The following is a 12,470-nucleotide window of genomic DNA, read 5'->3' as shown; positions in this document are numbered from 1 at the left end:
TTTTTAATTTCTTTTTTTTTTGACTACTATTAAATAAAAAATCTGTTTACAATTTGCTCAAATGCGAATAAATAAATTTATTTTTCCTTTCAGGTGGATAGTAATTTACTCTCCACAAATAATCCATCAGAATTTACACCCACCACTTTCAATAACTTCCAATATAAACTGTTTTCCTTGGACATAAGCGGTTCGTCGTCGTTAGAAACAAGTTTACAGGACATAAGGAAGTAAGACACTTTTAATGTTTATGTTCCCTTCTCTTCTTATAGTCACTTCGTTCGGCTTTCATATCCACTTAGAGCAAAAAATTTCTCTTCTTTTGTGCAAAATAATTTTAACCTATGTTAGAAATAAACTCTGCCTAAATCATGGTATTGTTTGTCTTGTGTTTTATGTTTTTGTTTTTTCGCAGAATGAGATCACTGAGATATCTTGCTGTAAGTAAATTAATTAGAAAAAGTATAAGCGCTGAAGACTTCCTCGAATTCGGTGTGGAATTAGAAGATCTTAAAATATATGGAAGTACAATCAATAAAATAGAGGCGAGCGCATTCCAATATGTCCGGACAATCAAAACTTTGGACTTGTCTGAAAACAATATTGACTATATTGATCCCTTCGCATTTGCTGAGGTACAATTATGAATTAATTTTCTTGAACGAACCAAATTTTAGGAATAGATGTAACATGTCACTTAATATTTGCCAACTAATGTTTCCATACATATATTTCAGCTGCACAGTTTAATAACTCTTAAAATGGCAAATGGCTTAGATGACTCGGTAAAAATACTACCATTTGAACCATTAAAGGCGCTCATCGAACTTCAGTATTTAGATTTAAGTAATAATAAAATAAAGAACGTACCGGATACATCATTTCATTTTCTGTACAAATTAAAAATGCTTAATCTGCAAGACAATTCAATAGACCATTTCTCCAAAGGAACTTTGCAAGTAAGTAATTTTCTCTAAGTTAATCACTTATATAATTTATATAACTTATGAAGATTATCAATTTATGGTTATTCTGGTTTGTCTGCAACTATCCATAAAATACTAAATATATATCTTTTAAAAATAATATAGTGGATTGGACTGTTTCTATAATGTTCAATCTTTTCGATTTCAGGGAGACATACATAAAAATTTGGAGAGCGTTTGTTTGTCTCTGAACCAAATGACTCAAATAGCTCAACATACGTTCGTGGACTTGAGAGAACTGCAAGAAGTTTTGATTGAGGATAATCAAATTGAAAATATTCAGAGACGAGCATTCACTAGTTTAGATAACTTGAAAGTTATCAAACTCAGGGGAAATAGGATTGTTGATATAACTGAAGAAGCATTCCAAAATCTACCCACTCTGAAGGAGTAAGTTCTTGTGTTCTACGTAAAAAAACGGTAAAGTAATTCGAAACTATTCTTAGGGATCCTTGTTATGTTACTTCTTTGATTTTTAGATTGGATGTATCGTTTAATCGGCTGGAAACTTTCAAGTTCTCTATTTTCGATCAAGTGGGTTCAGCCACTGCGTTGAAAGTTAATGCCTCTTACAACCGCATCACATCGCTCACCGACTCCAATGCGCCCACATTTTTTTCATCTAACTTTTACCCACCACCAAAACCTCAAAGTAAGTATATTTTTCTCTTTTTTTATTTAATTTAGTAATTGCCCCAGTATTATGATTTTATCTATTTATGTTAATTTCTAATTATTTCTTCCTATTTTTTCTTACTTTGCATCTAAAGGGTTGATTTCTGAAAATGCGATTCCACTCCAACAAGGTGAATCAACTTAATGTTTTTTCCCTTTTTTATTCACCCAACTGTTATCATTTTGTTATTGAAAAATACATTTTCAATTAAATCCAAATATACAATTTTTATCCGCTCTTAAACTGGTAACTTAACATAAATTTTTTTGTTCGTATAAGGTTATTGTTTTTGGTTTAATCTTTTTCTGTATTAATAAAAAAAAAATCAAAAACATTTTCTTTCTTTCTTATCCAACATGATGCTTCAAATCGTTTATTTAAAGTTCTTTCAAAATGATTTAATAAAATATAATTTTAAATTTGCCAGGTATGGGAACTGTTTCGGTCAATATCCGAGTACTGGATTTCTCTCACAACAACATCACATACATCGCGCCGTATTACTTCAGGTATACCAAATTTAGATAAATTATCTAGATAAATAAGAAAGCGCTATTGCGTATATGTTGTATGTTTATAACAATAGAATGGGTTTAAGAGGGAACCTAAAACTCCCCTAAGTCCCCCGAAAGGGCGAAAATTGGATTGCGGAGATTCATTTGGCCACACCAATTGGTCCGTGATCTCTGCCTACCCCTCTGGGTTACAGGCGTGAGTTGTGTGTGGTAAAAGCATTTAGAATAATAAATACGATATACGTGAAATAATTGAGTGATTGTTATATCGTTATTTAATTTTATTAAACCTAGTTCTTGATTATTCCATTGCAGGCATGCCGATCTAACTCTGTCAGAGTTGTATCTTTCACATAATTTGCTTAGAAATATAACGAGGGAAGTGTTCGGATCGATGTTAATGCTGCAATACCTGGATTTGTCTCATAATCACATATATCACATGGAATACGATTGCTTTAAGAAAGTTAAGAATTTACAGGTGAGGTTGTAGAGCTTACTGTAATACGAAGATCCATCTTTTTTTTTTGTTTCGGATCAAAACTACTTTCGAGATTGTCAATGAAGGTTTGAAATTTTTAGAGACAAGGATTAGTATGTTAATTTACAATAATGTATTTTTTTAGATTGTCGATCTATCACACAATCACCTCATTGAAATGCCAATAGAAGTATTCCACGAGATGTTAGCGTTGACTTCTGTAGATTTATCGGACAACCGTATTAAGAACTTAGCTGACAATCTCATTATTTCTCCATCCATCGAAAGGTAACTAAGTTTTAAATATCAATGCTTTCTTGAATTACTTCTCTGCTGTTCCAATAATAATTAATTTTATATCTTTAACTTTTACTTCTCTCTTAAAGAATATCTTTTTACTTTTCAACAGATTGGACCTATCGAATAACGATCTCTCAAGAGTACCAACAAATTGTCTATCCCATGCAGCTGCTGGTAACTTGGTAGAATTGGATCTTAGCGGCAATACTATTCCAGCCATCTCTATTACTGATCTAGTTCAAAGATTCAGGGTAACTATATTAATACTTGAACTATCCAAGGGAAATACAGATCAAAAATAACATGTTGTTTGAGTAGTTTTGAAAACTTGCTTGTACTACTGTCTATTATTTATAATATTTAAATTATTAAATGTAATGTAAATAAGACCGATTTGTACAATGTTCTATGTTTAAGTATTTTGATGTATGTTATGTACTAAAATTTCATTTGTTACGAGAATTTCATTGTATGTCGCTTCTTTGTTTTAAATTTTATCTGGAACATGTTTTGTTTGTTTCTTATTTATTTCTAGTATTTCATCGATAGCAGTATCATTAGCTGCTATTTTAGTTTTAAATTCGAATCTTTGATTAGAATATTTTAAAACATAACCTCAAAATAATTTCTTTCCATTTCCTTTGTTTAATAACAAATAAGCGACATTCCCTCCTGTATATGTTACTGATGATGTAGTTGTATGAGCCAGTGTGTGCGTAGTTAAGCTAACTTGTGGCATTACCCCCGCATGTCGCCAGAGCCCCGACCAGGACTACTGGCCCGAGGACCACGACGACTACAATGACGAATATATGTACCACACCGCTAGACGGGATCACACCAGAGTATTCCATCAAAAAAAACAATTCCCGCAGAATATTTTGTACAAGGTAGACCGCTGTTAGATCCTGTACTAACTTTATTTAGTGTACTAACCTAATTCTGCACTTTCATTCCTTTGGGTATTTTACTAATCTTCTATTTTATATACATTTTCCTATTTATGTGTTTCTACTTCATGTTTTCTTTTATTATTAGCTTTTATATTATTCATCTAGTGATGAATAATATAAAAGCTAATAAAAAAGGACATAGTAGTTAGTACTACTATGTCCTTTTTTATTTGTAAAGTAAGTATGTACCTTGAACTTTTTATATTAATTTGGATTTTTTTTACTGCTACCATATTTAAATAAAGTTTACTTTTCAATGAATACCAATAGCATGATTACATTATACGCTTGGTGACAGTTACTGTTTTTCTTGAAATGTTCTATATTTAAATAAACTTTTTTTATAATTTTTTTTTAAATATGTTACAATTTTCAGTCCCTAGCATGGTTGGATTTGTCCGACAATCACTTGGTGCGTGTCGAGGGCGGATCATTCGGGGCGTTACCGAAACTGCGTTGGCTGGATTTGAGCAATAACTCACCGTTTAATCCAAGTGAGCGTGTCAACACGATGTTCAAGGGTCTAGAACGAAGACTATCTCATTTGGGCTTGAAGAATGTAAGCTTAGTGTCTGTAAGTGTCCTTTGCTATTACATTCATTTAATCTTACTAAAACCTTTGATTCTTAGGAGATAGAAGTTGTCGTCAAATGTATATAAAGAATTTGAGCTTTGAACTAAACAGCGTACTTTTATAAATTTATAATTTCTTTCAGATTCCATCTATGGCATTATCAAAGCTAAAAAGTTTAGATCTGTCGTACAATAACTTGCCATCGATATCACCAGAGACTACAGGCAACTTGACTAAACTAAGAGCTCTAGACCTGTCGTACAATGACTTCACCAAAGTACCGGAGGCAACACATTCATTGACCAATCTTCGTTGGCTATCACTATCAGGGAATCCTATCACGGCGTTAAGGAACACCAGTCTCTATGGCGTTTCGCCCCGTTTGGAATATCTGGATATTACACGTCTTCGTCTGAATATTTTAGAGGTATATTTTAAGATTTATTTATGAAACTTGTTTTATATTACCGTGTATTTATTGTACATATTCTTTGCAGCACGGTGTTTTAAGTAAAATGTTTAGTTTGCGTACACTAAAAGTAAACGTGTATCCCAGTGTAAGAGATTTCAACATACCGCAACTTGTAACATATAATGCTGCCTTAGAAAACCTCCAAATCGAAGTAGACGATCCACAAGTAGATCTTGGTAAAGAGATGGCCGGCGAATTGCCCGGGAAGCTGAATAATATAACACTAACTGGAGGATCTTTGAAGTTTATATCTCAATATTTACTGAGTGTAAGTATATTTTATCTATCATAATTGTACTTTACGATTCAGCCTGAACTTCGTCAGCCGAAACATCTCGATTTGAATTCTTGATTCTGCAGTAGGCCATTATCTATTACACTTGAAATCTATGACTATTCCGGTTGACGTTTAAAAATTCTAACACATATGGAAAAGTTCTGATAGAAAATTAATTTAACAAAGATGAAAGTTAATTACTAATCTTTTTTCCCAGGGAGTGCAATCAAAGGTCTTACGACTGACAATACACAATACGAGCGTCGAAGACATCGCAAGCGAAGTATTCTGGAAGCCGGGGCGCATCAAGAACTTGACTTTGGACCTGAGATACAACCGCCTGGCTAGAGTGCCCAATCCAGCCCAGAAAGAATGGCCAGGCGTTCCGAACCACTTGTTTCTCCATGACATACTAGTAGCTGGAAATCCCCTTGCGTGTGATTGTGGAATTGGGTAAGATTCCTCTTCAAGTTTTCACTTTCTGTTTATGTAAATGAGTCTCTGTAACGATAAAGTGACACTAGAAGATAAATCCTAAAATCTGCACGCGAGATCATTGACACTGTACTAGAAATGTTACAAGTATAAATATTAACTTCTTGATTTTTTTCAGATGGATTGAAGCTTGGGATCGTAAAAGAAGACAATATTTGTGTGACGGTCCTTCAGACTGTACTGCTACAAGGGACGATGTCAGGTTCTCCGTCTGTCCGTCGTACAGCAATCGGACTTTAATTGACGTTAGTTTCTATTTTATACAAATTCATATTTAAATACTTAAAACATATGCATAAAACTCTCTTGATCATTAAAAAGTATTTGATGCTTAATGCACTGAACTTTAACTTTTTATTTAATTCTGTATTTATTTTCCAGGTACTATCAAAGGAATTAGACTGCAGTTGGAGCCGAGGATTTTTGATGTCACCAAATTTAATAATTATTTTAGGCATGTCTGTTTTAACATATCTTTACATTTGAGGACTGTTTTGGCTTCTAGGAATCTATGAAGAGTTTTATAAAATACTATCAACGGTATATACATTTTGAGCTGGAAAAATCTGGAGCTGGCATTTGGAAAAATCAGAGGAGGATCACAACAGATTTTAATATCTCTATAAATTCATTATTTGAACCAGATATAAGCGAGACGTTGATAGTAAAACTTCGGATTATACTTGTAATATGGCCTAGTAGTATTTCTGTAATAGCCAAATCCTAGTTAATGTTAGTTATTGATAGAATCCTAAGACTCCGCGAGATTATTTGATGGTGGATACAAGGGTGTACAATTGATATTAGATATGGGTATTGTGTGGGATAAGAAGCCAGAAAAATTATTATTAGTTATTCAAAGGGAAAATAATCGCATGATCTCTAGTGATTCGATCTATTTATATGTTATTGTTGAAATTTATCCCCCTGTATCGTGCACTTTGAGTTTGCTACACTGAAATATATACAGAGTGTTTTGCTTTTCATTCGATGTCCAAGATCTACACATTTTGTGCACTATCTGGTGATTGTTTGTTTGACAATTTAATTAGCATTTCGAGCAGAAAGCTTAAGGTAAAGACTATGATGAATGTAATATAAGTATCTGGAAGTGCACTTAATGTCATGTAGATATTGCATTTAATTCGAATTAAGATTAGTTGAATTGAAAGCAATGACTTAATTATTATTCTCTAAGTAGACTGCATTCGCTCGAATGATATGTGTTCGTCCATTATTAATATTAACAATATTATTTATAGATGTATTTGTTTTTGTATTAGGCTTAACTAGTTGTAAATTCATTGGATCAATGTAAAATATTCCTAATTGTATGTTGTTAAATTTTGTTTTACCCTCTTTAAATAAATTATCTAATATACTTTTATCTTTCTCTGAATTAGTGTTATATTTTTCAAATCTCTACTTATTCACTTACAAATTAATTAGGCGTCTATCAGTGGTAAAAATTTAAAAGATCGTTGTTTTTATCTTTCAAAGTTTATCTGGTTATTAAATTTAAAATATATTATTACATAATTCAATATTCATATTGGTCAGTAGCTAATATCTATACATGTGTCTATACAACAGATAATTGGAGACATTTCGACTGAATTAAAATGCTGATATTACGCAATTTTTCTATATTCAATTGTTTTTCTTCTTTGTTTACTCCTCTAAAGTTTTCTTCTGAATCTGTAGTTGTAATAATTCTTGGTTTAGAGTGCACGCTAGATTACCATCGATCGATACCAGCGATATAATTGCACGTAACATAAATATTGATTAATGTTAGATTTAATTCGGTACCTACAGTATTTCTGTAAAATTAACGAATGAATCAGATATACCTCTTCTTCAGTGGTCCAGTCTGAATATATGGTGTCAGGCCTACTTTAAGTGGCTGTTTCCACTTACCAACTAACCGCGCGACATGCCGCGCAACCGCAATTGATATGGAGTAACATTATATACATCCAATCTCAATAAAAGTCGCGCGGCAAGCCGCCAAGTGGAAATTGGTACTAAGACATTTGTTTTCGATACCATTTCATTTTTATTACAACAGTACGTCTTAAGTGTTCTTTGTTAAGTTATTGATTAATGATTAATTTGTTTACTATTAATTTTAATTGATGTAAATTAATTTGATCGATATTGGTTTGCAAAACTAATTCAAATTATTTTAGTAAGTCAATTGTTTTTTTTATTTGTGATGTCGTGGTATGGAAAACAGTGTCGTTATAACAATGAATATATTTTGTGATATATATTACTCTAATCCTTCTATTTTTGATAAGCCTACGATTAATATTATTAACATGAACGGGAATTGTATAGTTGATTTAAATATTAGTATAAAATAGTCGCTCTTTATAACTTGTTAGCTTGCCGATTTGATGTCAATTGAAACTACAATTTTTGCAATTAAATATTTTTAAAATTGTCACGTATTTTTCAAAGAACGTCATTAAAACTGTTCAATTATCGTAGCACATGTCTAAGAACAGTATTGTTTTCTCTATTTTTTGTAACGTATGAAAGGAATAGTAATAATGTTTTCACACAGGTGGGTGTTAAATCATATGAGTAATAAAATTCGAGTTTTCAAATTTATATGCATACGAATTCCGGTATAAATAGCTTTATAGGATCTACGCATATGCAAATATTGTAGCTTTAAAATAAATTAAGGTGTATTAAGACCCTAAAGGGCGTCAAAAATTTAACATTCCAATAACTTCTTCAGAGGAAAGTGTACAAGTAACATTGCTAATGTTTGGTACATTTTAAGATTTTTTCATCGTTCTCAAAAAATAGTTTTGCCTTAACGCAAAGTTGATTATCATGACGAAACAAAAAAAGTATTTCCTAGCGACGTTTATTATTAACTCGAAAAATATATTATCATAGATTTTAATCGTTTCAAACTGTATAAATAACATTATTAAATAATTTGTCATATCTCTCAGTGGAAACGACCCTTAAATTGTGATATAGCAGTTGAATTTTCACTAATCAATTCAGGCAGAACTACTATTTATTATGTAACTTATAGTTTTTTTGACCAGTTCAATTATTTATGGTAAACATCAAAATTATTTTTATCAATATTAAATCCAACCTGCAAGGTCCGAATGTGATAGGTATATATAGATAGTGCCAACAAAGTATTTTAAGTATAGATTTATTCAATCTTTATAAAAGTTCTTGCTGTTAACAACTTTATCCGATTGGTGCTTTTAAATACTACTTACGTAGACTAAAAACTTTTTATAAAAAAAATCACAACAAAAGCTTTAAATTCAATGATCTTCGATTTAAACACGCTTGTTAATGTTACATGACTGTTAAATCTATCTACGAGTTTATTATTAGGTCCAATCAACCGCTACCATCACCGAAATCAGAAAAAATCAAATAGGCACAAAATGCTACGTTTTATAGCCAGTCCAATTATAGAGGTCAGTGCTTATAGTCTGTTATAAACGTCATGTGAATTTTCAGATGTTTTTTAAACTGTTAATAATTCTAGTAAATACAAAAAATACCGACATAAATTGTAATTTAAAAAGATATAAGTGATTGTTTTAAAATATTATATGCTTAATAGAAGGCTAAGAATTTTCCAATACATTCTCCAATCGGATTAAGTTGTTACTTTTTATTAGTAGTTTGACTAACAAGGGACTTATCAGATATAAGTTACGATTAAATTATTTGCTTGAATGTTTGTTTTTATAAATTAATACTTTTCGTAAATGAAATAATTAGTTATAAGGTTATTAGGTTTTATATTTAAAACTATTTTTAAGTTTTAATGTGTTCATATTTTCAATTAATAAGGGATATTTAAAATTCTTTTATTTTTAAATTGCATGAATTATTTTTGTGACAAAGGTTTGATTGATTTTTTTACTTATTAATATTTTTTGTATAATAATGATTATTAAAATAGTTTTTATTGCAACAAAAAAATGTTTTTAATCTATGTTTCATTAAATTTAGTTTTTGAAAGATGAATTGTGTACTAAATTAAATATAGTGAATTTTCACTGCGTTACAAAAATATCATCTCTGTTTTTTCTAATAGAATGTGAGGAATAACAAGATGTTTTTGTATATGTCTCGGCAGTGGGAACTCACGAATGGTATAAGTCCCTGTTAGTCATACTTATTTATTTGGAATCGTTACTAAGCTATACGTGAATCGAATGTGTTGCTGCTAGGAACATTATTATTAAAAAAAATCGATTTAAAATTGTTACTCTATCTACTTAATAAATCTTAATAGTGTGAATATTATAAAAATTGAATTATTAGTGTATGAATAAATTATTGCATAAATATTTATTAATTTTCATTTCTAACCTCAGATCTTAAGACCTTTAATAAAAAAAAACATATGAAAAGCAAAAATTAAGAAAGTTATTTCTAGTAACTACTCGTACTAACAGATGAGAGTGCGTGCGAGGCCTAATTATAGACACCTCTCTATTCGCACATTTTTCTCATAAAAAAGCATGGAAAAGGGAAGTGGATTATGGAGGAGGGGTCGCATATGAAGTTAACATATCCTTTTTCTGTGCATCCTCTCCTCAGTCGATGTGGGCAGCACAGTTGCAATTGTGGATGTCCATGGGCAACGGTCGCTTGACTATTTCGGGATATTCAAATGGCCGCTTGCTCGTTTTTCATCTTGAAAAACATGTGAGGAGTAAATCAAACCCTTAGTTATCTCTCTTATATATATTTAGTCCTTATATCTTTAATAATAAAATTAATAAGCTTATGCTTGGTAGACGTTCTTGTGGCGAGAAAATAAGACGTCATGCAGAGAGGAAAATGATGCTGCCCAGATAATACAATATTGGACATTATTACAATGCTTATTTCATTGCTGAAATAGTTTCACGCTGTTAGTTATTAGGTTACAAAATGATTACTTACTTTCTTTTATTTCTCAAAGAAGCAACAATCGTTAAACCTTCATGATTATACAATTGTTTTTTTCTTTAATTGATTTAATAGCAATATTTTCCTATATTCCAGTTTATTTTAAAGAATAAGTAGCACAGCAAATTACTGTATCAACGGTTCATTGACAATCATAAGATATTGTCCCTTACAAATTAGGTAAACAAAGAAAAAAGTCAAAAACAGTATTTAAAATACCAAAACAAACATTTTTACAGTTTTCATTTAATTTAGTAGGCTTATTGATTATTTACACTGATACGTTCTTAGGTGTGACGTAGAGTAGGAAATGTAATGATGATGTAGGTCCATCGTACCACATCTTACATTCAACAGCTATTGACATGCCCAATGTGAAGTCAGATATCTGTACAGCCAATAATGGCGAACTTCCTTGTATATCTAAAGGGAATACACTCGCATCTATTCCCGGAGGATCAGGGAAGTACTCTATTTTACCAATATGCTCCTTGTCATAAGAATGAAACCCATCACACGTCAAAAACAACTTCTTTTGTTTATTTTCTAGCAATTTCTTTATGTGTGTTGGAACATCTTTATAATAAGTTGAATTTATATGTATAGGATTGACAGACCAACCTATGTGCTTATTAACTCTGATAATAATGCAAGGTTTCTCGCCATATCCATACGGAGGATGTCCACATGGACCTAACTCGGTCCTATTAACTCTTTTTCTGATATCATCTGATAATAACTCATCTATTGCTTTTACGTATTTCTGGTAACTCTTCTCATCGTTCTCTTTGTACCAGATCAAAGGTGTATTGCTGAGTCCAGTTGGCGTAGCAGATAATCCTATGCCATGATCGGAGTATGTTAGGAGTGAAGTCTTATCAATAACTTGATAATCTCCATGCATTTTTATAATTGATAATGTAGCGTACAGAAATATCATCATGTACGTGCAAAGGAATAATAAATATATGATTGAATATCCAGTTATGTATAACCAACTTTTCCGTGTTCTTTCGCATATTGTACCTTTTTCGTTGTTGTAAAAATATTTCCAAAGTCTTCGGTACCATGGTATGACAGATCTGTGGTCATCTTTTAGCACAATCACTCGACCTGCGTCTCTAGATGTGGATGGTATCGTTCGATCTTTACTCAAAGACTGCGGTGTTGGTTTTGATTTAGCAATTTTTTTAATTTCGTTTTTAGGTTCCATACTATGTTAACTTCTAAAGCTTATTGTTATAATAAACATTATAAATATTTCTGGGTTCGCAAACATGTATTGACAACATTTGACAGATACTTTTAAACGTTTTCTTTTCAGTACGGTCGTGACATTGACTTCAATACATGGACAGGCTATTAACCGTGTTATTTTGTGCCTATTTGATTTTCGCCATTTTGATGCAAACGCTTGCGGTTGGTAAAAGTGGGTAAGATTCGACCTAATAATAGACATAGAATTAACTGTCAGGAACTTGAATAGGCGCGTTTAAATCGGAATAACGCGAAACCTGTCGTTTCCAAGCAATAACCTATCCATTTATGGAGATCAGTGGGTCGTGACATGACATGACTTTTGGTGTTTTAATATTATAATGTCATTCAACAGGAAGATAGAACAAAAATCCCAAATTTAAGGCGTCTGCTTTCCACAGTATAATAATAACAGCCACATTAAAAAAGTAAGTTAATCATACGAACATTAACGCAAAATATAAAAGTCTAATTCGCGCTAATGTTTAATATTCCAAAGTAGATAATTCATTTAAGTGGTCTGAG

General features: G+C 31.5%; 2 protein-coding genes across 5 annotated transcripts in view; one reads left to right on the top strand and one right to left on the bottom strand.

The window, feature by feature from the left end:
• LOC106712873 (chaoptin) overlaps window positions 1-7,008 on the top strand; it is a 49,043-nt gene extending 42,035 nt beyond the window's left edge. For 2 of the 4 annotated variants that reach the window (XM_045679371.1, XM_045679372.1), the window contains 17 exons: window positions 94-230; window positions 416-635; window positions 738-959; window positions 1,135-1,376; window positions 1,466-1,638; window positions 1,757-1,792; window positions 2,090-2,171; window positions 2,493-2,658; window positions 2,804-2,946; window positions 3,068-3,209; window positions 3,717-3,848; window positions 4,288-4,485; window positions 4,628-4,912; window positions 4,983-5,225; window positions 5,452-5,687; window positions 5,848-5,974; window positions 6,111-7,008. In XM_045679371.1, the coding sequence (XP_045535327.1) occupies window positions 94-230; window positions 416-635; window positions 738-959; window positions 1,135-1,376; window positions 1,466-1,638; window positions 1,757-1,792; window positions 2,090-2,171; window positions 2,493-2,658; window positions 2,804-2,946; window positions 3,068-3,209; window positions 3,717-3,848; window positions 4,288-4,485; window positions 4,628-4,912; window positions 4,983-5,225; window positions 5,452-5,687; window positions 5,848-5,974; window positions 6,111-6,215 (2,889 nt within the window). In that variant the 3' untranslated portion in view covers window positions 6,216-7,008. The remainder of the gene's footprint in view (window positions 1-93; window positions 231-415; window positions 636-737; window positions 960-1,134; window positions 1,377-1,465; window positions 1,639-1,756; window positions 1,793-2,089; window positions 2,172-2,492; window positions 2,659-2,803; window positions 2,947-3,067; window positions 3,210-3,716; window positions 3,849-4,287; window positions 4,486-4,627; window positions 4,913-4,982; window positions 5,226-5,451; window positions 5,688-5,847; window positions 5,975-6,110) is intronic. The other 2 variants (XM_045679373.1, XM_045679374.1) reach the window with 2 other exon arrangements.
• Window positions 7,009-10,951: 3,943 nt separating this feature from the next.
• On the bottom strand, window positions 10,952-11,907 carry LOC106712860 (probable sodium/potassium-transporting ATPase subunit beta-3). Its single transcript, XM_014505518.2, has one exon. It carries the CDS (start codon window positions 11,899-11,901, stop codon window positions 10,960-10,962), a length of 942 nt encoding a protein of 313 aa, XP_014361004.2. The 5' UTR covers window positions 11,902-11,907; the 3' UTR covers window positions 10,952-10,959.
• Window positions 11,908-12,470: the final 563 nt, after the last annotated feature.

Source organism: Papilio machaon, chromosome 9 (genome assembly GCF_912999745.1).
Source record: "Papilio machaon chromosome 9, ilPapMach1.1, whole genome shotgun sequence".
NCBI lineage: Eukaryota > Metazoa > Arthropoda > Insecta > Lepidoptera > Papilionidae > Papilio > Papilio machaon.
The sequence above is the reverse complement of the archived record's forward strand: the minus strand, read 5'-3'. Positions and strand labels throughout refer to the sequence as shown.

Bases quoted from the DNA above. Each gene is read 5' to 3' on its own strand.
- LOC106712860 (XM_014505518.2), bottom strand. From the start codon at position 11,901: ATGGAACCTAAAAACGAAATTAAAAAAATTGCTAAATCAAAACCAACA.